At 52.4% G+C, this 24,824-nt stretch overlaps 1 protein-coding gene across 1 annotated transcript in view; it reads left to right on the top strand.

Moving 5' to 3' along the window:
* Positions 1-24,824, top strand: part of RPH3AL (rabphilin 3A like (without C2 domains)) — a 111,788-nt gene that overhangs the window by 23,178 nt on the left and 63,786 nt on the right. The window contains exon 4 of the mRNA XM_021710341.1: positions 738-867. Coding sequence (XP_021566016.1) covers positions 738-867 — 130 coding nt within the window. The remainder of the gene's footprint in view (positions 1-737; positions 868-24,824) is intronic.

The following is a 24,824-nucleotide window of genomic DNA, read 5'->3' as shown; positions in this document are numbered from 1 at the left end:
GCACTCCAGTCTGGGTGACAGAGTGAGACTCCAACTCAAAAAAAAAAAAGAAAAGAAAAAGTCCAAACTCCATTTTGTGTCCTACAAACCCCAAGTCATCTGGCCCTTGCTCGCCCCTCCAGCCTCATTTTACCTCATTTACTCTCTGGCTCGCGAGGCAGTGGCCTCACTGGCCTGCCTTTGTGCTGCGGTGCCAAACCCTTTTCCAGGCCCAAGCTTGGCACCTGCTCTTCCCACTGCCCAGGCTGCTCTCCTGACTCTTCTTATGGTTTGGCCTTGTTCTTATGCTTTGAGTTCATATGTTCTCCAAGAGTCTTCGCTGGTCCCCATCAAACATGCCCGTGTCCCATCAATCTCTCTCGCCTGCCCTCCCTGCACTATTTTCATGTCATAGTGCTGCTCCCGATCTGAAATCAGTTTGCTGGTTTCCTTGCTTATGGGTTTTCTTCCTTACTGAACATCAGTCCCACAAAAGCAGGGACCATGTCTGTCTCTGGCTTGGTTGCTACAATATTCCCAGTGTCTGGTACATCATAGGTGTTCAATTAATAGTTGGTGAGCGAATGAATGATTGGGAGTTAGCCAAGGGAAGGGTGGGGCAGGAAACAGTACCCTGTGTGAAGAAACAACACATGTACTGTGGTAGAGTATTGGAGCCCTGTGGCAGCCATGCCTAGGCAGTGCTTGGGTTGGACACAGGAGGAACATTCCCTCTGAATCTGCGTCTTCTGCTGCAGGCGATTGGTGGAGCGTCTGGAGACCATGAGGCAGAACGTGATGGGAAATGGCCTGTCCCAGTGTCTGCTCTGTGGAGAGGTGTTGGGCTTCCTGGGCAGCTCATCAGTGTTCTGCAAAGACTGCAGGAAGGTAAGGCGCTGCCATTCTGGCTACCCAGTTTGGACCAGCTCTGGGCTCTTTGACTTTGCATTCTGGCTCCCAGGAGTGAGTGAGTGTGTGTGTGTGTGTGTGTGTGTGTATGCGTGCATGAATGTGGTAGCTTCTGCTTCTTGGTCAGAATGACCAGGGCTTGAAAATCAGATGAACTGGCCTGTAGGGCATGGACCTCTGGGTCTTACGGCCTGGTTATAAACCTAGCTCTTCCATTAGCTATATGACCTCAGAAAACTTATTTAATATTTCAGGCCGCATCTTCCTCATCTATAAAATAGGGATAACAATAGCATGTACCTCAGAGAGCTGTGAGGATTAGATATTACTAAATGCAAGTCTCTTTAAACCTTCCTGGCATATAGGCACGCAATATGTTATTAGTTACTAGATACGTATGATTTTCCTCAAGGCCAAGTAGTATGCAAGGATTATACTGCCTATTCTGATCTGCTGTCTTGATCCCTGGTCACTCAAAGGAGAATGATCTTTGCAGCAAAATTGATTTTCTCTTTTTCTTTTTTTTTTTTGAGTTGGAGTTTCAGTCTATCACCCAGGGTTGGAGGGCACTGGCACATTCCCAGCCACCACAGCCTTGACCTGCAGGGCTTAGGCAATCCTTCCACCTCAGTCTTCCAAGTATCTGGAACTACAGATGTGTGCCACCAGGCCCGGCTAATTTTTTGATATATTGTAGAGATGAGGTCTCGCCAAGTTGCCCAGACTGGTCTCAAACCAGAGGGCTCAGGCAATCCTCTCACCTGGGCCACCCAAATTGCTAGGATTATAGGCGTGAGTCACCACACCCAGTGCTTTTCTCTTTTTCTTCTGCTAAATTGTGCCACATATTACATTGTTTCATATTGAGTTCAAGATTTTTTTAAATGTAACTTTTAGCTTTTCTTGGAGTTTCTACTTGCCTTTCTTTTTCTTATTGTCTAAAGAATAATGTACCTTCCAATCTTCGAGATGATTCAATATCTCAATTTTACTCTACCACATGGAGCCTTCTTTTTTTTCCCCCTGGAAAAATTCTTCTAGATCCTAATTCCTGCTCCAACCTAGAGTGGGTGTTGTACAGGTATTATCATGGGACTTCCCTTTGCTGCCTTTCTAAGTTAGAGACACTATTCATAAGATACCACATCTTCCTCTTTTTTGTTTTCACCCTAGTTTTACTGGAATCCAACCTCAAGTAACTTCCATGTGCCAGTCACTGTTTTAAGTCTGGAGTTATTATAGTTAAGACAGTAAAGGAACCTTCTCTCTTGAGATAACACTGACTGAGGGAACAAGACAAGTAATGATCAAATAAACAAGGTGATTTCAGGAAGCAATAAATTCTGAGAAGAAATAGCAGAGGATGGGAAGGTGAGGTGGGCTGGTTGGTAAGTGTTGAGAGGATTATAAAAGATGGAGAAGTCAAAAGAAGTGAAACATGGACTTGGGACACAGGCCATTGGCAACCTTGACAAGAGCATTTTCAGTGGCATTCAAAAGCTAGATGAGAAAAGCAAGATGAAAAAGTGTTGATATACCCAGTTAATAAATGGGAAAGCCAGGATTTCAGCTGTGGTCATTGTTTTTTCCTGCTTTGTCAGGTGTGGTGAACTGGGCTGAGATATGTGGATTAATTGGTCCAAGAGCAGTGAAGGGGAGACAGGGGACCTGGCTGTCAGGGCATGCTGGCTCTTCCTTAAGCCTTCCACAGATCCTGGCCTAGGAACCAATGTAGGCAGTGAGCGTGGGCACCCAGGAATGTCTTGCTCTCAGGACTTGGACAGTAGGGCTATGTTTTATGACTTCTGCCTGGGAGAACAGGACCCAGCAACCTGTTTCCTCCTTCTGTCTCTCAACCCACAACTGCTGTAAAAAGTCCAGGTTTGTGGGGTCATGAAGAGGGACAGAACCTTATCTGCTTCCCCAGGAAAAGTTCAGGGCCTGTACCACAGAGGCAGGCTGCGGCCCTGCTGCTGAAGGGTTAACGCAGCTGCTCTGTGGAGCCATTTCCTAGGCAACAGTGGCAGTCCCAGGGGAGGACCTCAGCTGGATGTGGGGGGGGGATCTTCTCCCTGAGGCTCTCACCACCCCCACCCCCATGATACTTTAGAGTGCTGGGCTGGTGCGAGGGGATGTTTGCATTGACAGTGGCTCTTCCTTTGCAGCAGGCTGAGGTCTCTGTCAGGAGACTCTGTGAGGTGGAGGATCCTTTGAGCTTCTGGACTCAAAGATGAGGGCCTCACCCTTATGACCTCATTTAATCTTAATTACCTCCTAAAGACCGTCTCTCTAAATATAGTCGCATTGAGGGTCAGGGCTTCAACATAAGAATTTTGAGGGGATGCAATTCAGTCCCTAGTATCCCGCATTCTCCTTATTAGAATTCTTGTTTTCTTAAAATTGGAGCTCCCACAGTTAGCCCCATATTTTCTGTAATTTGTGTAAAAGCCTCCAGAAACCTCTCAGACTCCATCATTGGATGCTCTGACCTGGCAGGGAAACCCCTCAGTTTGTGTGCAAATGACTCATTTAAACCTAGCACTCAATCACTTATTCAGTCAGAGCTATGGGAATCCAAAAGGAGAGGTGTCCAGAATGGTCACTTCCCTCAGGTCCTGATGGTCAAAGTGGGCAGACTGTTCTCTAGAGTGACAAGCACTGGCTGGAACTGGGTTCCCAGGACTGAGAGGAGCCAGGAGGGCTGCCTCAAGGAGCGGGCCCCTGAGGACTGGGCAGGCTTCTGTGAGGTCAAGGGCATCAGGGGAGGGGAGGCAGCACAGGCCAAGGCACGTGGTGGGATATGAGTTGGGCAGATGCCTAACTGTGGGCAAGCCTGGGGCAGGGAGGCATATGCAGGAAGAAGAAGGAAGGCAGGGTGCAACAGCAGATTTGACTTAGTAACAGGGAGACCATGAAGGAGGGATGGGGCGTGCTCCAGCTGCCTCCACGGATGAGATTCTGGGGACCAAAAGACACGAGGCTGAGCTGAGATCTTTGGGAAGCTAAGCTATAGGGGACTTGTGAGAGGGAAGAGTCTTCTGAGGGACAAGCCGCATTTCAGCAGGAAGTGGACAGATCTCTAGGGCCCCAGGGAGATGATCACAGAAGCACTGACACTCTGGGCACTCCTCTTCCAGGTAGTGATCATCTGGGAGCTGAGTCCCTGGAGCATCAAGGAGGCCCAGACATAGCCCCTGCAAAGCTCTAGTCCCTGAGGGCCTCTCTGATGTTTGGGAGGGGCAGGATGATATCATCTGTTCACTCATCCAACAAATATTTATTGTACACCCACTGGTGTCAAGCATTGGGAGGTATGGTGTAAGGAGACACACAGATTCTTGTCTCGGGAAAGGAGGTGTTAAACCATCGTGGGTAATTAATTACAGTTGGAGATGGGGTTAAGAAGGCAGCCCTGGGAGGCTGGGAGAGCTCGAACACAGAATGTCAGAAGCCTTCCAGTCTGGGGCTGCCAGCTTCTGGGTTGCCTCCCTGTTTCTCTCCATCTCCATCTTCCACCACTCACCTTTTGGAGAGGGCTACAGCCCAAGGCCCTGGGGGGGGTGTGGGCTTGGGCTGGCTGTGGAGATCCCTGCCATAGGAAGCATCCGGGCCGGGGCCTGGTGGGGGAGGACAGAACCTCAGGTGCTCCTGGGCACACGGAGGCGTCCCCAGCAAGAGCCCTGGCAGCGTTCAGCAGCCACCAGCTAATGAGCATGCAGGTGGAACCCGTGATGCCAGTCCTTGGTGCTGTCCCCTCCATAATTGGGCCTGCACACCCAGGCTGCCGCCCTCATTATCTGAGGGCTGTGGTGGGAAGGGAGAGGGGCTGGCTGGTTAATTAGAGAGGCCTGGCGCTCCTAATTGCTTAGGATCTGAGTCAGCCAGCTTTCGTCTCAAAGTCTGGCTTCACCGACAATGGGGAGGCTGGGCAGGACTGCAGGAGAGCCTGTCTGAGCCCCGGATGGCATTGTCACTGTTTGAGGGAAGCAATTGGATTTTTTTCTGGTCTCAGCCAAGTGTGCCCCACGGTGTGGGCGCAGGGGAGCCTGCCGGTGAAACGATGACCTGAGTCCTGGTGAAAGGACCAGGTGGCCCTGTATTTTGCTCAAGGCCCTTAGAAGTAGTCCAGCTCGGGTGCAGGGGGTTGGATATTGCCTCAGCCCAGCATGGGAAGTGCTGGAGGGAAAGGGCTGGACCAGAACCTGGCCCTTCTGCCACCTGGCTCAAGGCCACTTTGCTCTGAAGAGGAGTGTGTCCTGCTGAGGGTCAGTCCAGACCCCCCAGCAGGGGAGCTGGCGGTAGCTCTGAGCTGGGCCGGGGCTGTGGCATTTTCCTAAAACCTCAGATTCCCACCCTGCTCAGTGTCTGGGACTCAAGGCTGAGAAGCCAAGATGGAGTGAGAGGGTGGTGGGTTGGGGGGGGATGGGAGAGACTGGGGACAGGTGGAATTTCTTTGTCCCTCCCCTGTTATCCCACTGCAGAGCCCTGCCCTCTCCATCAGTTTTATTCCTAGCACCCAGCCCTCCACCTTTAGAGATGGCACCGGTTTCTGACCTGCTGGCAACAGCTCTGTCTTGAGAGTCTGCCGACTTCTGAGAAGGGTTTTGCTTCTGTCCCTGGAAGCTTCAGGAGTCCTGGTGGCACCAGTTCCCAGAGACCTCCTCCTGGAGGTGGAGGCCTTGTCGCAGGGAGAAAGAGTTCCAGCACTGATCGGACCCTTGCTGCTCAAAGTGTGGGCCCAGGACCAGCAGTGTATTCATCACCTGAATGCTCACTGGAAATGCAGAATCTCAGGCCAGCCCCCACAGACATCCTGACCTGAAGCTGCAGTTTGGCCAGATTCACATAGCATAATGTCTTCAAGGTTCATGCATGTCATAGCATGTGTCAGGATTTCCTTCCTTTCTAAGACTGAAAGGCCAGACACGCCATTGTACATATGTACCACAATTTGCTCACCCTTCATCTGTGATGGGTGCTAAGGTTGCTGCTGTGTTTTAGCTATTGTGAATGATGCTGTCCTGTACAAGAATGTGCAGATATCTCTTTGAGATCCTGCCTCCGATCCTTTTGGAATGGAAATTCTACCCGACAGTGGGATTTCTGGACCCTATGGTCATTCTGTTTAACATTTTGAGGGGTCACTGTACTGTTTTGCATGGCAGCTACACTGTTTTTCATTCCTTCCCAGCAATGCATGAGAGTTAGGAGGAGCTCTCAGGGCTTCCCTCCCAAATGGGGGTGTGGCAAAAGTCCTTTGCGGTCCCTGCACCCCCAACCCAGCCCTCGGTGCCTGTTCCTCGGTTAAGCAGCAGCCTCCCTGAACTGCTTCATCCTAGTCACCTCCAAATTGGCCTCGAGTGTCCTTTCTCCTCTCGACCTAATTCAGACATAGAAGACGTGTGTTTGTGCCTCATTATGAAGATGGGTTTTTTTCATTCAGCTACTGATGTTTCCTAAATTCCCGGGAAAAGTCACTTAATTTCTCTGCCCCAGGGGCCTGCTTCGGCTGCTCTTGCATCTCGGAGGCTGTTTGGCAGGAGCTGACTTGGCTCCTGTTGCCCAGATCGGAGGATTGGATCAGACTCTGCGCGGTGTCTTGGAACATCTGCCTTGCTCGGAACCTGATACACAGAACATCTCCATCAGGGCGTACTTTTTTCTTGCTGTTTTGTGGCCTGTGGTGTGGCTTTTCTTCCCTCAAAGAAAGAAAGAACTGTTGCTCTGTGCAGTTCTGAGCCCTTTCTGTTCACCCCAGCATGCCACCAGTGGCCACCAGTGTGCCACCAGTGTGCCACCTTCAGCTCAGGGTGATCTGGACAAAGGCCACTAAGGCGCTACAGAGACCCAGGGTGGACTAGGGGAACCACGGGCAAGGCCCAGAGCCCTGCGGCCGGGCCCGAGTTTGCTAAACGGAGCCCTGCATGACCTGACCTGTGGGCCAGCCCCTGTGCCTGCTTTGTTCATCTTCATGCCAGGCCCTGGGGGTGAGGAGGTGGGGATGCCAGCCCTTGCCCTCTGGGAGCTCACGGCTGCTGGCAGATCATGCAGGGCAGTGTGAGAATTGCCACAGACGTAGAAGGTGGGTGTGAGCCTGGGACAGACCCGCTGCAGGCGAGCTTATGGCACCTGCAAAGATGGGGGAGGCCTCCATGCAGCTGTTGGAGCCTGGCCTGGAGGGTGGATAACCATGTGTGGGGAGGGCCTTTCAGGAGTGGGTGTGGTTCCTCCGTAGGGGCCAGTGCTGAGGACATTCAGGGGCTGGAAGTTCGGGGACTGGCGGGTGTTTGACATGGCTGGTGGTCTGGGTATATGGGGAGTGGGAGGGGGGGAGAGGAGAGGCAGGCAGAGGGGAGAGACAACAAAAGAGGTGGGGCTGGCGAGGAGTGGCAGAGGGGGAGAACACGGATCAAGAAGGCTCCCTGTGCCGGGTGGGGGGGGGGGGAAAGCCATCCATAGGCAGTCCGGGCCATGAAGGGTGCTCAGCAGGGAACTGATAGTCATACAGGTCTCTGGGGAGATTAGATCCTGACACAGATTTGGAAAAAGGAATGTGTGGTGGCTGGAGAGAGTTCTTGGATGCTGGATTATCTGATTAGCCGTGAAAAGGGCCCGGATTTAAGGCTGCAACAACCAGGATGGAGACTCGAAAGAAAGTTAAGAGTCAGCGGTGACAAAAGCTGCTCACTCTGTGCCTGGTCCCTGGCCACTTATCAAAGCCACCCTGGGAGTTTATGATTTACACTTGTCAGGTGAGGAAACAGACACTAGGTGGAGGTTAAGTCCCTTGCAGGTTCACAGGACAGACTAGTGGTGGGTCCAATGGCCTCACCCCTCAGGCTGTACTTGTACACAGAACCTGTGTAGGGGATTGGGCTGGGACAGGAGGAGGTGTAGGGCCTGGGGGAGCTCGTGAGGCACATTGGTTCAGGTAGGGCTGGAGGCCCCAGGGAGCTGTGTGTATCATGTAGCCTGGGGCTGGATTCCAGGCCTTAGGTCAGCGAGGGCTTGGTAGGGGGCCAGCAGCTTGGAGGCAGATGTCATGGAGGTGACTGGAGTGACGTGGGAGAGAACAGGAGTCCAGGCTGAGGAGAGGGTGCCCACCAGCTGAGACAGGTTGAAAGAGTGGGTGGCCACAGCTGTCCTCTCCCCTTGAACCTGAATGGCCTGTATAGGGACATTTCTGTGACCTGATATCCCCATATGAATGTTCTGCTATTGAGGTGTCTGAGCTTCTGTGTGTAATGAGAGAACCAGGACCACCACCAGGTACCCACTGTGTGTGGCCAGGTCATCCAGGTGAGGGGAGTCAGCTTGAGAAGGAGCAATCCTGTAATTCCATGAAGCTGCCCATGGAGGGCAGAGGAGGTTGGTGTGAGCTGGGCCTCCAGGGAGAGGCAGTTCTCCCCACCTAGCCCCTCCGCATTGAGCCAGGCACCCCCCCCTCCTGCTTGATTGGCTCTGATGGGGCCTCCTTGGGCACGGCAGGGCACACATTGCCCCTAGTTCCGCCACCAAGAACTGAGGGTGTTCCTGCTTCTTCTTGCCTTTGCCCAACTTAGGCTCTACCTGAGCCCCAGTTCTGCCAGTGCCTGGACTTGAGGCTTCACCTCTGACCCTGCTTCTAGAATTGATAACTCCAGCCACCTCCTGAGCTGGCTGTCTGGGGGTGCAGACCCCCAGAGCCCACCCCAAGCATCCTGATGACCCTGCTCCTCCCCTGTACCAGGGACCCAGGATCTGAGTGGTATTAGATCAGCATTTGCTGTTTTCACAGCCCATGAACTAGAATGGTTTTTACATTTGTAAAAGGTTGGGGGTGGGAATCAAAAGCAGAATACTATCTTGTGCATGGGAAAACTAGTGAATTTAAATTTCAGTGTCCATAAAGATTTATTGTGCACAGCCACGCCCATCCACCTATACGTTGTCTGTGGCGGGTTTGGTACTGCACTAGTCCTTTACCACACAGTGTGGCCAGCCCTGTCCTAGCCCACCCCCCTCCATCGCCTCCCTCCACATAGGACACCAGTCTGCTCAGAAACAGAAGGGGCATAGCTCCCTTCCCCTTCAGGTTTCCTCACGGTGAGTGTCAGTTATTAGGGCCTTGAGTGATTAAATAATTTAATGATAGTGTCTCTTTATCTTCTTACTAGTTCTCTTTTCCTAGACTGTAAAGAAGTAACTTACACTACTGCATAGAGATTTAGAGCACTGAATTCTGGCTTCCTGGGTTCTCCTGGCTTGGGCTGGGTCCCGTACCTCCTTGCCTCAGTTTTCTTAACTGGAAATTGGGACTAATAATAGTACTTACCTCAGAGGGCGGGTGTGAGATCGAAATGAGGGAGGTACAAGACAAGCTCTTAGAAACAGTGCCTGGCACATGGAAACTGCTCAAGAATTATAAAAAGTCAAGTCATACAAATGCGTATAAAGTATGAACCCTACCCCTGACCTTAGTAGGCTAGGTGTTTGTCCTTTTACACCCTTCTCTCTGCACACACATACAAATGTACTCAGGTGTGTATATACATACAGGGTGCCAACAAACGTATGTATGTTTTCAGCGATGTTATGTATGTATGGATTTTCGAAGTTGAATTGAAGTATGGTAGCAATGTGTAGTATGATGTTCACTCAACTGTGTTTCTACCTTTTTCTTTGACTGTCTTGCCTGTCGCACGGTGATACAAGTATTCATTTGATTAATGCCATCTTTTGGGTGAACACCATACTTAAAATGTGCATAGATTTTTTGAGCACCCCGTACATATTTTAATGAAACCATAATCTGTCCCTTATTTTGTAATTTCCTTTTTTCACCTGATATCTTAACAGAGACATCCCTTGGCTTTACACATACAAATCTAGTTCCATTTTTAGGAGCTGTATAACTTAAGGGAGTTTTCTCACGCTACCCATCACACCTTCCTTTCCAGGCTGCTCTCACGTTGTTAGGCAGGCTGTGGTGGGTGTGAGGCCACACCCTCTCAGGACGGCAGATGCTCCCATCTTGTCTCCCACGAAGCCTCTTCCCCGGGCTACTCCTCTCTGCAGTTTGGCTCCTGCTGCAAAGTCAGGAGGCCCAGCCCAGTCGCAACTCTGTGCTGGCTCCCGTGTGACCTTGGTGAAAGTCCCTTCCCCATTCTGGGCCATTCTGTAAGAGGAAAGGACTGGATGGGAGTCTCTCTCCGCCCTTCTTGCAGGTTCCTCCTGAGCAGCTCAGGCTCTGTCCAGTCCTTGCCGCGTTATTGTCCACAGATTAGGGAGTGGCAGCAGCGGCTCAGCCCCATACCTCTGAGACACAACTTTATTTGTTGCTGTTTTTTTGAAGCTGTGGTGGGTATGCTTTCCAGTTCACTTTGGCTCAGGCTGTGATGGAGTTCATATCCTCTGAGCAGGAGGAAGCCCATGTGGGTTGACATGTGCTTCTGAGAGCCCCCTTGCCTCTGACATTTTCTTTTTTTGGGGGGGAGGGGTTCAGAGTCTCACTCTGTCACCCAGGCTGGAGTGCAATGGCACGCTCATGGCCACCGCAGCCTCAACCTGCTGGGCTCAGGTGATCCTTCTGCCTCAGCCTTCCAGGCAGCTGGAACTATGGGCATATGCCACCACACCTGGCTAATTTTTTAATTTATTATAGAGACGAGGTCTCACCAAGTTGCCCAGGCTGGTCTCAAACCTGTGGGCTCAGGCAATCCTCTCACCTCTGCCTCCCAAAGTGCGGGGATTACAGGCGTGAGCCACCATGCTTGACTTTTTTTTTTTTTTTAAGTTGAGACCTCACTCTGTTGCCCAAGCCAGAGTGCTATGGCACAGTCACAACTCACCGCAGCATCTGCCTCCTGGGCTCCGGTGATCCTTCTGTCTCAGCCTCCCAAGCAGCTGGGACTAAATGTGTACACCACCACACCTGGCTAATTTTTTTTTTTTAAGAGGTGAGGTCTTGAACTCCTGGGCTTAAGTAATCCTCCCACCTCAGCCTTCCAAAGTGCTGGGATTACAGGCATGAGCCACCACATTCAATCTGACATTTCTATGAAGTTATGTGTCCCTCACAGCCCCCAGGAGCTAGGTAGGCCAAAGCATGTTTATACTCATTTTTCAGGTGGAGAAACCAGCGCACTGAGAGAGGACTTGCTCCTGGTGTAACAATCAAGACCTTGCTATTACTCCTACAGCTTGGCTCAGAATTCTGCCTACAAAGCTCTTGGGAAGTAGAGAGAACTAAGGACATGCAGGAGACCCCCGAAGGAAGAGGCCATCTAGTCCCACTTGCAAGTGGGGTGCCAAGGCCAAAGGCTAAGGGCCCCCAATGCTGGGGAAGGGATCATAGCCCCTATGGCAGAGCACCCGAGTAGAGGTCGCTCCCGGTCTTGGGCACCCCTGAGGCAGTGCCCCCTACAGAGTGGGCCTGAGGTCTTGCCCTGGCTTGTCACACCCCAAGGCAGTGGGCCAGCTCATGGCTGGACACGTGGAGGTGTCATGAACTAGCCACCTTTGGGTGGGTATGAACTTTTGTCTTAAGTTAGGGTATTGGGGACACTGGTCAGGGCTCTGCAGCTTGTCCAGGCTGTCCTGCAGTGACGTCTACCCCAAGGACACCTGCCGCCCGAGCTCAGTAGCTCTTTTCCTGGGTCTGGTCAGCGTGGGCCTGAGAGAGCCCCAGCAGCAGGAAGCGTCATTGGCAAATCTGTTGAGCAGCCGTTACCAGGAGCAGTAATTTTGTTGCAGCCTCTTGTCCTCTGTTGTGGTAAATAACAGATAATGACATTTGGAGCCTGGCCTGGCCCCACACCAAGCACCTGGTCGGCTGCGTCCTGCAAGCCACTGGTCAGGAGGTCCGTGGTTCTTCGAGGCTCTCAGATCGCCCCTGCCTTCCTGCTGCGACATTCCCCTGACGCTGTGTGCCGTTCACCTGCCTGATCTCAGGGTAGACTTAGCCTGTCCTGTTCCCCATGGGAGGGTACAGAGGCAGCTCTCCTTCTGGGGGGGGGTGCTGAGGGGACAAGAGGAAGCCCACTTAGCTCCCCGAGGCTCTAGCCTTCTCAGAGGCTTTTTGGGGTTCCTTAGCCCTCTCCTTTCCAAGATCTTTCCTTAGCCTTCTGGTCCTGCTTTCTTTAGGAAGGAAGGGTTACAGACGGAGAAACTGAGGCCAAGAGGGGTGATGGTTTGCCAGGCCTTCCAGAGACCCTTCTGCCCAGGAACCACATTCTGACAGGAGTGTCATTGGGTTCCCCAGGCTGAGCATCTGGGCTGACAGCCTGGGGTGCCCTGCCCTTGCAGGGCCTCCACCAGGCTCCCGACGATACGGTGAAGTCTTGTTGGTCTCCAGCCCATTCTCTGCTCCTCTGCTAATGTTTGCCTTGCTCGAGCGTGGCTCTGATCATGTCACTCCCTCCCTCCCCCTGAAGTCTTCAGTGGCTCCCTACTGCCTGCGGCATAAATTCTAAACACCTCCACATGGTATCCAAGGCCCGCAGTCCATTCTCTGGCTGACTTTAGCAGCATAAACGAAATCCCCAGCTGGGAGTTCCAAGGCCCAAGGGCCAGGCCTACCTCCCTGGCTCCGGCCTATCTCTGCTCCCCTTGGAACGCTGTCCCTGCACATCAGCAGGCCCCTGAGTGGTCATTAGTACAGTTGCTCTTAGAATGTTAAGAAGTCCTAAGGTGTTTGTCTAGTCTGCTGTGTTTTTCAAATAAAAAAAATCAGTTCCAATGGCAGGTATTTACTGCCGGGCAGGATATTTACTGTGTCCCAGGCACTGGAAAGAGCACAGAGAAGAGAGAGGGTATTTTCACACAGACTGAGAGTTATAATAAGACTGGAAAGTCACAGGGGCCAGTGCTCTACCCCTGGGATGGGATGGAGGTGCTACCAAGGGACACGAGTGTCCCATGTCGGTGGCGGTGGGACTGGGGAGTGGCCAGTCTCCCGACTTTGGCCAGGGTCTTTGCTGACTTGGTGCCTGCTGGATCTTGGCCTTCTGCGATCACCCCAAGACTCCCCCTCTCCTCACTCTGTTCTCGGCAACCTGTCAGGCATCCAGCTTCAGGCCCTGGCTGCGCTTTGCATCCCTCCTGCCTCCCCCAGGTCCTGGCCCAGCCGGGCTCAATGGCTCAGCCTGTAATCCCGCCCTTTGGAAGGCTGAGGTGAGTGGATTGCCTGAGCCCGCGGGTTCGAGACCTGCTTGGGCAACTTGGCGAGACCTCGTCTCTACAATAAATCAAAAAATTAAGCTTCGCTGGTGGTCTAGTGGCTAGGATTCGGCGCTCTCCCAGGTCCTGGCCCCTGTGGTGGCCCGTCGTGTTCTTATGCTCCCTATTCTACCAGTTCCATCCCTAGGTCTCCTTCAGCCTGAAGCCCCTCCCTCACGCTCAGCTCCTTGGCTCCTCCTGCCCCAGCTATCTGCTTGCCCCATCCCCTTTTCTAGAAAGCAGAGCTGAGCTGCTCCTCTGCCTTCCCCGCCCCATTGCTGCCTGGCTCCCGGCCCCCAGTGGCCTCTGCTGCCTCCTGATAAGGCTGGTAAGCCCAGGATCTCCCCTGGGTTGCCTCGAGCTTCTTTCATTCTATCACTTGACAAACATTTTTTGAGCACCTATAGTGTACTGAGCTCCAGTTCAGGTTCTTGAACTGGGTCAGGGAACAAGGGATTATATGGCTCAGTTCTGTAATTCCAGCACTTTGGGAGGCTGAGGCGGGAGGATGGCCTGAGACTAGGAGTTCAAGACCAGTCTGGGCTACATAGCAAGTCCCTGTCTCCATTTTTAAAAAATGTTTTTTAGTTGACTGAGCATGCTGGCGTGTTCCTGTAGTCCCAGCTACTCACAAGGCAGGAGGATCACTTGAGTCCAGGAGTTCAAGGCTGCTGTGAGCTATGATTGTGCCACTGCATTCCAGCCTGGGCAACAGAGCAAGACCATGTCTCTGAAAAACTTCATGCCAGGTGCCTGCTAAACGCTGGAGATTTAAACATGAACAGCAATATCCTTTTCTCAGAGGAATGCAGTCCTTGAGGGGGCCCAGTCATGGGGGGAGATAATTTCCATATAATGTAATCAGAGCTAATTGTGGGGGCACACAAGAAGGAATAACTAGGCTTCCCTAGAGGGGAAATCAAGGAAGGGGTCGTGGAGGAAAAGATATTTGAGTTGTTCCTAAGGATACATCCCAAAGCCTGTTCCCCACCACAGATGCCAGGCACAAGTCTAGGCCTTCCGGACAAAGTCTATGCCTTCTGGGCATAAGGCACTTCCTGGACAAAATCACAGAGGCAGGGAAGTAGCCAAGAGTTGGGAGCAGACAGTAAAGTGGGGCTGGCATGGTGGGCTTGGTAGGTCAATGGGGAGATGAGGCTGGACAGTTAGGTAGGGGCCAGGACAGAAAGTTGTATGTGTACACTATTACCTTGTCTCTCTCCCCATCGGCCTGTGAGCCTTGCTGTCCCTCTGGCTAGTCCAGGGCCAGAGTAGCAGGGGCTTAGAACATGTTTGCCGACTCCCTTGACATCACCGGCCCTGACGAGCGGCTAATATTGCTGTCCACCAAGTTCTGGCGGAGGGGAGAATGGAGAGTTAACCGAGGCTCCAGCCTCACCCTCCCATGGAGATTTAAAGCCTTCCGAAAGCACAGGGCTGTGACTTCAGTGTCTTTGGAATCAGGCCCTAACAATGAAGGAAAAAGCCAACCAAAGCGCCTTTTCCTATTCTCACACAGTCACTCGATGCAGCACACTTCCGTGACCTCTGGTCACCCAAACACGTGGGGATTTCTCCCCACCAACTACCAATCCCTTCTGCAGATTCTCCAGCAGGGTATCCTCCACGTCAGTTCAGACCCTGTCCGCCAGGAGATAGCAGCAGGTCCCACAAAGGGAAGGCTCGGTCCCACAAGCCTGTCCCCCACGGTAGATGCCAGTCACAAGTCTAGGGGGCTGTGGGAATTGGGGTTCCCACAGCCCATTTGGGGGGTTTGATTAATTTGTAAGAGTAGCTCACGGAACTCAGGGAAACACTTTGCTTATGTTTCCTGGTTTATTATAAAGGATTTTTGTTTGTTTGTTTTGTTTTGTTTTTTGAGTTGGAATCTCACTCTCGCCCAGACTGGAGAGCAGCTGCCACTCCCAGCCACTGCAGCCTCGACCTGCTGGGCTCAGGGGATCCTTCTGCCTCAGCCTTCCAAGTAGCTGGAACTACAGGCACTCGCCATCATGCCCGGCTAATATTTTCATTTATTGTAAAGATGAGGTCTCACCAAGTTGCCCAGGCTGGTCTCGAACCTGTGAGCTAAGGCAATCCTCTCACCTCAGCCTCCCAAAGTGCTGGGATTATAGGCATGAGCCACCACGCTCAGCTAAAGGATATTGCAAAGTGCACAAGATGAGTAGGCAGACAGGGAGATGTGTGGACGAGACATGGGAAAAGGGCTGCAGAGCTCCCATGCCCTCTCCGCGTGCCCCACCCTCCGGGAGCCTCCACATGTTCAGCCATCTAGAACCTTCTGAACCCCTTTCCTATGGGCTTTATAGATTGACCAAACCATTGGCCATTGGTGATCAATTCAACTTTCACTGGAGTTTAGGGGGTGGGGCTGAAAGTCCCAACCCTCTAATCCTGCTTTGGTCTACTGGTGACCAGCACCCATTCGGAAGCTACTTGTGGGCACACAGCCACCAGTCAGCTTATTAGTATGTAAAAGACACCCTTGTCACTCTGGAGATTCCAAGGGTTTTAGGAGCCCCTGAAGCTGCAGGGTTTCGGAGCTAGGGTCTCACCTTCCCTGGGTGAGGCTTCCGGCAGTCCTCAAGGAGGCAGGCTCACTTGCAGCCTTTGGCTCAGGGCTGCTGAGAGGGACGAGGCATTTTCACGATGCAGAACCCCGGGATAAAAAGCACAATGATCCTTTAACAGAGCCTGGGCCAGGCAACTACCAGGCAGCAGGCGCTTCACTTCTTGGTGAGAAATTGTCTGTGGGAGGGCTGCCCAGGGCTTCTGGAAAGTAGAGGTTGCTTATGCAACCAGGGCCGGGCTGACAGAGGCCAGAGCTGGCTTTGTTGGGGCTTCCCTGCATTCATGGTCTTGGCACAGCCAGTGTCTTATGTACAGTGGGCTGCTGTATATCTTCAGAGGACTGTACCCTCCCTGTCCACATGACAACTCTATCCACTTCCTTTCTTTCTCCCTGGGTCCCTTGTAACTAGTAACATCCATTTTCCGGGTCCAGTAAATTCTCTTTCTCGACGAGTGTGGGGGTGGAGTGTGGGTGAGAGGCAAGACTGGGAGTGGGATCCCAGTCCAGTCCTCCACTTACTAGCCTTGTATGACCCCAGACTAATGACCTGAGCCATGTGGGCCTCAGTTCTGTTCTTGTTAAATGTGCAGTCCGTGTAAAGCCTTCATGCCGCGTCCAGTACAGTCTGTGTTATGTAAGCTCTGGCTTTTATCCTTATGGCCCTGGTTCCCCATTCCAGCTCTGCCACCTCCTAGTTATATGAACTTGGCTGAACAACCTGGCATCTCTGGGCCTTCAGTGGCTCATCCATGATGTTCGGGTCATACATCCTCCCTTGCGGGCCATCATGAAAACCAACGAGATTAAATGCAGTAATGACACCGTGTGGAGAGTGCTGAACGTGGTGCCGGCCTGGAATAAGTGCTCAATAAATGGTGGCTATTATCATTATTATGAATTGTAGCTGTAAGTAACCACAGCAGGGAGGGGGATGGATATGAGCCGCTTTCTTCCACCACCTGGGCCTTCCCTGCCCTGACTCCCTCCCTGCCTGGAAGTGATTCCAAAAAGGCAAGAGTGATGGGTTGAAGTGGAACTGTGTTGGTCCTGAGAGATGACCAGCTGGAGTGTCGGGGGCCCCCCGAGGATTCGGGTGGAGCCAGAAGGCACGCTGGATTCAGCCGTGGTCTGGGCCCCATCCGTCCAGGTGCCCAGACTGACAGGCAGGATGCAGAGGCAGCGGGTTTCTTCCTTTAGTGTTGGAAGGAGCAGAAGAAGTCTCCCAGATCCTAGTCTACTCCCTGAAGGCTTTGTCAGAGCTAAGCAGGCAGAAGTGTGGGTTTAGAGCTTGTGGAAAGGTTGACACTGGTCAGGGAACTCACCAGACCCTCGGCTGGGTGATCCAGCGACCGATGGGCCCTGCGGTACATAGCCGGTCCAGGGGATTGGGGGAGGGTTGTGCTCGAGACCCCTGGTAGAACCGTCCTCAGAGAGTGGCAAGTGCTTATGTGGGTTGACTTCTCACTTGCCTCTGAGGAGAGTTCAGGCTACGGTTTGTCCTCACACTTGGCCGCAGGAGATCCAGGCTTGTTCCCCTTGGTGGTTGAAAGGGATGATTCAGGAGCCTTCCCGCTCCCTGCCTCTCCCCACCCCCAGGCCTCCTGACCTGAGCTGGCCAGCTCTTTTCCCTTCTCTTTCAGGACTTTAGAACAGTGTTGATTAACATTTCAAAACCCAGGCTCCCTTTTGATAGGCGTGGAAACCTTCCACATTCTTTTTTTTTTTTTCATACGCTGTTTGAAATTCCAAAATGTGTGTTTGAAAAAAGTGAGTGTGATATCGAATGTCTTGTCCTTGGTTCCTGTAGGTTCTGACCCTTTTCCCAGCCCCAGAGGTGAAGGACCCCAGGTGGAATTGCAAGCTGGTGGCTATGGCTGAATGTCTGCAGAAATAAGCACGCGAGAGACTGGACTGGCCTCTGGGGCTGACATTCTGGCCTTTGCCTGGGATGGAGCTGGTCCAGGAAGCTGTTTCTGGCTGTCTCCTCCAGCCCATGGGGACAACTCCTTTGTCCCTGCCACATTTCTGTGCATAATTCCCTTCTGCCCATGAGTCTCTGTGTGGGTGCTCTTCAGATCTGATCAGCCTTAATGCTCTGTCCATTCAGGCCAGCATTTGTACGTTTCCACCCCCAGAGGCTGTGCCTTGGGCACGTTCTAACACCTCATGCCGGGTACATACCTGACACCCACTGAGGGTTCCACAAATGCCCGCTGAATGAATGAATTCCTTGAGACCAAGTACTGGGTCTCGTGCTTCCCCCTTGGATTGTACATTGTTGGATTTGCTGGATTTTAAAAACACTCCTCTGGCCTTCTGATTGAATAATCCCCATCCACCCCTTTGCCTGAGCTCTTGTTGAAACCATCGCTGCCTCTGCTGTGTTCCTGTCACCCACGCTGCTCACCCCTCAGCCCGATCACGAGGGCTCAAACCTCCTTTGTGTCTCACGCCCTCCTGCAGAAGAGGCAGAAACTCCGCGTGCAACCTCCTGGCCTGAGAAGGGATGTCACGGTCCACCGGAGCCAGGAAAGAATTGGCAGAGGCAGGGGCGTAGGCAGGTGGGACACTGTCCTTGCTACCCCTGCCCCCGGCCAGCCTGGCGACTTCCTGGTGTCTGAGTGCCCCGGTCTCCCTGTGTCTGACACTTGCAGCCAGGCATGGGCACAGAGCTGATGCAGAGCCACGGCCAAGTCATGATTTCTTATTATGTGCTCTGTGAATGTTAATAATCAAGCGCTGCTGCTGTTGCCTTTTATAATCCTCCTCTCCACTCAGGACGCAGTGGTAACTGACGGTTTGTGAGTGGCAGGCAGAGGGAGGAGGTGTTTTGGTAGCTTAGCCTGAAATCAGCAGGAAATGATGGTGCTTTCTCTCAATGGGGTGAGGCAGTGGGGGCTGGCACAGGCCTGGGCTTGGCAGGTGGTCCCCGTGCTGTGTCAGTGGCTCCTCTGATGTAGGGGAAGGGTCTGCTCAGTGGTGGCGGGGCAGCCCTCCTGAAGCCAGGGTGAGGAACGGCATGGACCCTGGCGGCTGGTTCCCCTGGGAGCCGCCAGCAACCAGGATGGGGGAGGGCATTGGGGTGGGGCACCCAGAGAGACTCGTCTTCCTCCTGAAATGCTTCTCCAGTTGCCTTCTGGCTTGTGTCTCAGACCCGGCAGCAGGTGACTGACATTAAGAGCGTGTCTCTTTGGGCCCTCAGTGATACAATATTTGCAGGCAGTCAGGGCAAGGTCCACTCTGGGTGCCCTCAGCCCTGCTTGTCCCTCATGCTATGTCCTGATGCATGGGAAGAGAGGCCTGGCTATGCCCTCTCCTGCTTGATGCTTGACCTCGTTTGTAGTTCTGGAGGATGGGCCAGGGCTCAGGGAGCCAGCCCTGCCTTAACTCAGGGCACGGAAGGTGAAGTTGGGTCCAGGCAGGAGGGGGAGGGCTTGAAAGAGCATCCTGGCCAGGCAGCCAGGCTGACTGAGGCAGCAGGAACCCAGGCCTGAGGCTCAGGCAGAATGGGGGTTCACATCCCAGCTCCCTGTGTCCAAGTTTCTTAACCTCAAGTCTCAGATCTCTCACTTACAAAACAGGGATGAAAATACCCGCCTCATAGGACTGTTGTGAAAATTGAATGAGATTCTACATAAAACAGCTAGCTTCGTGCCTGGCGTAGCATAAGTATGCCATAAGAAAGTGTATAAATATTTATAATTATGTACATCAATATCTGAACTATATATATATTTAAAGTCATTTGGCAGCAGGGCCCAGGTTCCAGATACTGAGCCTATGGCAACAAGGCGATGACTCTTCAAGCCTGGCTGACAACGTCTCGGGGGGCCAAGCAGGGCTGAGCCTATCATCGGAGGGGCCAGTGACCCAGGGATACCATCTGGTACCCATGGAGGGGATCCACAGGCCTGACTGCATTTGAGCTGCCATCAACTGATAAGTTAGATCTCCTGTCTGTCTGCACGGATGCTTTCAGCTTCTTTAATCCATCCTGACCTGTAAAAATTCAGATCTGGCCAAAAAATGCAGTTAGGGCAAGTGATTTCCCAAAGCGTTTAGCATAGGCTTCCTTTAAATAGGAACTCTGCTTATCCATTCAAAGTAGGTTTTGACTTAGCACAATGTGATTTACATTTTGGCTGCTATCCTTCTAGATAGTGTTCTGTGTATATATAGCCATCTAAGTAGATGCAGGCTCACATGCATATTCATACACTAGGGCACCATACTATGCAGGCTGTTCCAAACACGCTTTATTCTCCTTAACAATGTATGATGAATATTGCTCCCTACTGCTTTGTCATTATTTTTGTCACTTTTTCTGTTCACAGCAGCATCATTTTTATTGCTGCATAGCTTTCCTCAAACACAATCAGATTTTTCCTTTTGAAGTTTGAATTTCTAGCATCAGGAACACATTCTGGGGCCTGAAGCACACACCCAGAGCCTGGCTCTCCACATTGCTTTGTACATGCACTGAGATCATTTGGACAGAGCCGTTTCTTTTCCACACAGGATTAGGGCAGTGGACGACAACCCCTCTGTGAACACCATTGGCAGCAGAATCCCTAACGAAGGCACTGTCTCACCTACCGACTACTATCCATTAGCACTCTTGGAAAAGTTGTACTTTCCAGATAAGTTTTGCTAGTTGATAAATGACTCAGTGGGATGGGATACTCGTAGAAGACAAAGGGCCATGCCTTGTTCATCCTCAGAATCCCTGGCACGATGCCTCACACACAGTGCTAAGTAGATGTTTGAGAACTGAGGCACCAGATGCATAAACGAACCAACTCTCTTCTGTTTTTGTGTCTGCAGCGCCATGCACATTCGGCAGGCCTCCTTGTACAGAACATTTGAACGCAATTTCATCTTTTTTGGTTGAGTGGGCATGGTGAACATTGCTCTCTATGATAAATGATAACACTGTGAACCCCTCAGGGCCTGTGGAGGGATGTGTGGCTGTTTGCCGGATGCCAAAATGATCCCAGGCTGCTGTTGCTGTGGGGGAGGGTGTCAGCTTTCAGAGCGGTTTTGTCCCTTTCCCCACATTGGCGCTAACTAAGCCCCTTCCTACCTTCCAATCGGGAGCAGCTTGGAACCACGCCACAGTCTGTGGTGGGATTCTACGTGAAATGGGTCACTAAGTACTCAAAGGTCAGCCTGGGTGTAAAACACCCAGCTTTGGTGCCTGGGGCCCCAGACATTTTTTTTTTTTTTCTGAGTTGGAGTCTCACTCTGTCACCCAGGCTGGAGTACAGTGGCACGCTCACAGCCACCCCAGCGTTGACCTGCTGGGCTCCAGCGATCCTTCCACCTCAGCCTTCCAAGTAGCCAGAACTATAGGCACGTACTACCACGCCCAGCCAATTTTTGATTTATTATAGAGACGAGGTCTTGCCAAGTTGCCCAGGCTGGTCCTGAACCCACAGGCTCAGGCAATCCACTTGCCTCAGCCTCCCAAAGTGCTGGAATAACAGGCTGAGCCACCGAGCCCGGCCTCCCGTAGACTTTTAAAAATCATACTTTCTGACTCTAGGATGTGGTCTGTTGAGGGGCAGGTACGGAATGGGAGACTCTAGGGAATGGAGGCAGAACTAAAGCAGCCTGGATTTTGTGGACATTGAAGAGGGCTCCTGGCCAGGCCTTGGGATGTGTCTGTATACACAGGTGGCCCGCGCATGCACTGCTGGGGATGCAGGTGGGGTGGTGTGGGGGTGCCGTAAACATCCCTGCTCTCCACCCTTCGTGAAGGATTCCCGGGGTCATTTCCTCTGTGGCAGGGCCAGCCTGGACTGTGCTCCATACCTTGAGAATGAGACCCAGCTAGCTGGCAGTCCTCCCTCCCCAGAAACCTCACTCATGGGCAGCTCTTCCTGGTCTGGCCTCCCATCATCCTGCTGGCCATTCTCACTCAGTGTGGACGTGGTTGGACCCTGCCGTGTGCTGCTGAGTGAACATGTCAAGTCTCTGTGTGTCTTGTTTCCCCCCAGATTGACATATTCCAGGAGGGATCCTGTCTTGCCTTTTCAGCTGTAATATTAAAAGTGGTTCCCATTTGTTTATTCTGCAAATAGTCATTGTGCCAGGCACTGGGAACAGGAAGAGGAACGGAAATAGACATGATCTCTACCCCTGGGGTACTGACAGCCCAGTGTGGGAAATGACAGTAATCCCACAGCTACACAACGGAGGGTAAGACCACAGCCTCGACAGTGCAGAAGAGGCAAGAGCTCGTTATGGAAGCTCTGACTGGATAAGAAGTCAGGGAAGGCTTCCTTGAAGAAGTGGTGCTTTTGCTGAGGTCTGAGGGGTGCATAGGTTAATGAGGAGACAGTGTGGCCAAGTGCATCCATGACGGGGGTCAGGGGGAACATGTGCAAAGATCCTGTGGCAGAAAGACCGGGGACTCAAGGTAGGCCGAGCAGAGGGTGAGGCAGTGAGGGGGGCGCAGGTGTGAGCTGAGGTTGGTGAGGAGGTAGATCCAGGCATCCCACCTCATGTGACAGGGTGTGGTCTTCATCTGAGAGCAACAGGAAGCCTCTGACGGCTTTTAAACTGGCAGGGATGAGAGAAGTGACATGATTAGATCTGCATCTTGAAAAGATCAGTCCGGCTGGGCTGCCGTGTTGGGAACCAATTGGAGGCCAGCCAAAGTGGGGGCAGGGGGCACCCGCCGGGTGGCCTCGGCTCAGACCAAGCACAGGTAGTGGCAGCATGGACCCAGGAGAGGTGGTGAAGGAGTTGACGGGTCTGAGAGATATTTGGAGTTCTTAGAGATAGATTCTTGGGGAGAGAGGGATGAGGAAGATCAAGGATGATTGCTGGGTTTTGGCTTGTATGGCTGACAGATACTCCTTCACTGAGATAGATGTACTGGCTGTTGCCTGCTAAACCTTTTGTCGTGCTGAGCACTTTTATGAATCATCTCCCTTGGTCCTCCCATCTGTGGCCTGGGTCGTCCTGTTACCACTGATTTACAGATCAGGGAATCAGGCTCCCAGAAGGTAAGTACCCAGTCCAAGGTGCCCTCTAAGTGGCACACTCTGCTCTCTCCTGCCCCCAAAAACCTGTGGGCAAATCTCTGGGCATCCCCTTCCAGTGTTCTGGGGGGTGGGCTATATATTCACAGAAGAAAAGCACACAGTGAGACTGGAGTGGGGCAAGAGGGCGTGTGGTCTGAAGGCCGAGGAGTTTTTTTTCATTTCTGCTCTGAATCCGGCTTGTTGAACACTCAGACACAGTTCGAGGCTGCAAGATGTGTGAAGCAGCCAAGTCCAGGAAGCCAATATCCACTTGCCCAGGGCAGATCTGCTGAAAGGAAACCCATCTTAGGCAGGGAAGCAAGTGGCCACCCCTGGGCCCTGGGACTGTCCTCAACACAGATCGTGAAGTGTTGTGTTTGCACCAAACTGATGTAGAAGTTGACTTGCTCTCTTTCCCATGGGCTTGGGCTTTTAAAATTTTTTATTTTATTTTTTTATGCCACCTGCCTAATTTCCTATATTGGAATCTGGGAACAAAGACCAAGCCCCTAAGGGGAAAAGACTCATTATTCCCTTATTGATCTGAGATTTAATAGAGAAGCAATTATGTATTATTTGAACTAGAGCCTGTCATCTTCTCCTGGCCCTGGCCTCTTAGGAATGCCCCGTGCCCCCTGCCAGCCAGAGAGGCTGCAGGCACATCAAGATGATCGAGAGATGGCAGGAACTGACCGGGGTTCCACCAGCCATCAGCAGGACTGTACATAGGACAGCCCTCTCGGCCACCTTTTCTGCCCAGTTAGGTTTTTCTCTCCACCTGGACAGCCACACGTCCTTGTTGGAGCCCGGGAGCAGGCAATATTAGACCCTATGGACCCTCTGCTGGGGACAGTGGGAAGTCCCAGCCCCAGCAGGGACAGCTGCTCGTCCCTCCTCTCTACCTCCTGGACTGGAGCTGACTGACAGCCCTTGACACAACCTCTGGAGAGCAACTGGCTACACTGCTCCTGTCCCCAGACCAGGCAGCTCTGTGTTCCCATTGCCCATGGGTGGAGGACGGGACACCGTTTTTGCATACTCTCTCCTGGTTTCTTTCCCTGCCCCCAACAGCATAAATGTCTCATCAGTCAGCAGTACTTATTGAATAACATGTGAACACTCATCCTCCAAAACCCCCCGCTTAGCTGTCACCCCTGCAGTGCGGCTGAGCACCCCCTCAGCCTTGGCAGGTTGATGTCTGAGCGAGCGTGTGGTGTATCTCTGGGTGGGGCCCAGGCCCTGCCCTGTTAACCCAAGCCCTGCCAATCCGGGGCTGTGCTTTGCGTGGGCATCCAGCAGGTGATGGTTACATGGATCAGTAAGTGAGAAGGTGTGGGTGGAGATGGGAGCCTGGCTGATGGGGCAAGCACGTGAGCACATTCATCTGATCAGAAGCAGGCACTGTGGGGAGCCTTGGGAATGGGTTGTTGAGTCAGACTGAGTCCTGGGGGCCCAGACGGAGGGTGGGGTCCTCTGGCTCAGTGCCATCCAGCTGAACTCCCAGTGATAACAAAAGTGTTCTATGTGCTGTTCCAAACAGTGGCCACCAGCCACTTGTGACAATGGAGCCTCTGAAATGTGGTCAGTGTGACCGAGGAACTGAGTTTTTCATTTTGTTGAATTTGGTAATCAAAGCTACCTGTGACTGGTGTGGATTAGTGCGGATCCATAGGAGAATCTTGCAGGATTTTGGAACAGCACACAGCGGGGGTCGCTAATAATAACAGGAACTGGCATTTACTGAGTGCTTATTATGTGCTGGTTGCTTGTCTTGTGTCTCTCAGTTAATCCTCAAAACAACCTAGGGGATAAATATTATTATCACATCTTATGGAAGAGAATATCCGAAGCTTAGGAGTCCCAGAGGTAGAAGAATTGGGGTTGAGTGGTGGGAGGGGGAGAGAGAGACAGCTCTTGTGAGGAAGCAGGGGGTCTCCAGACTGCATCGGGCAGGGTGGCTTCAGGCTCTGGGGAGAGAGACTGCTGGTCCCTCCAGTGGCTCAATTGCAGCCTGGCACAGAAGCAGCCAGCTCTCCCTCTCCCTTTCAAGGGGGCCGTGAGAGCTTGGAGAGCAGGCAGCCCAGCAATGGGCAGTGGGGACAGTGCCCAGGGAA

Source organism: Carlito syrichta, unplaced genomic scaffold, assembly GCF_000164805.1.
Source record: "Carlito syrichta isolate Samal-C Ts95f unplaced genomic scaffold, Tarsius_syrichta-2.0.1 Scaffold288457, whole genome shotgun sequence".
Taxonomy (NCBI): domain Eukaryota; kingdom Metazoa; phylum Chordata; class Mammalia; order Primates; family Tarsiidae; genus Carlito; species Carlito syrichta.
Note: the sequence above shows the minus strand (reverse complement) of the source record. Positions and strands in the feature narration are given on the sequence as shown.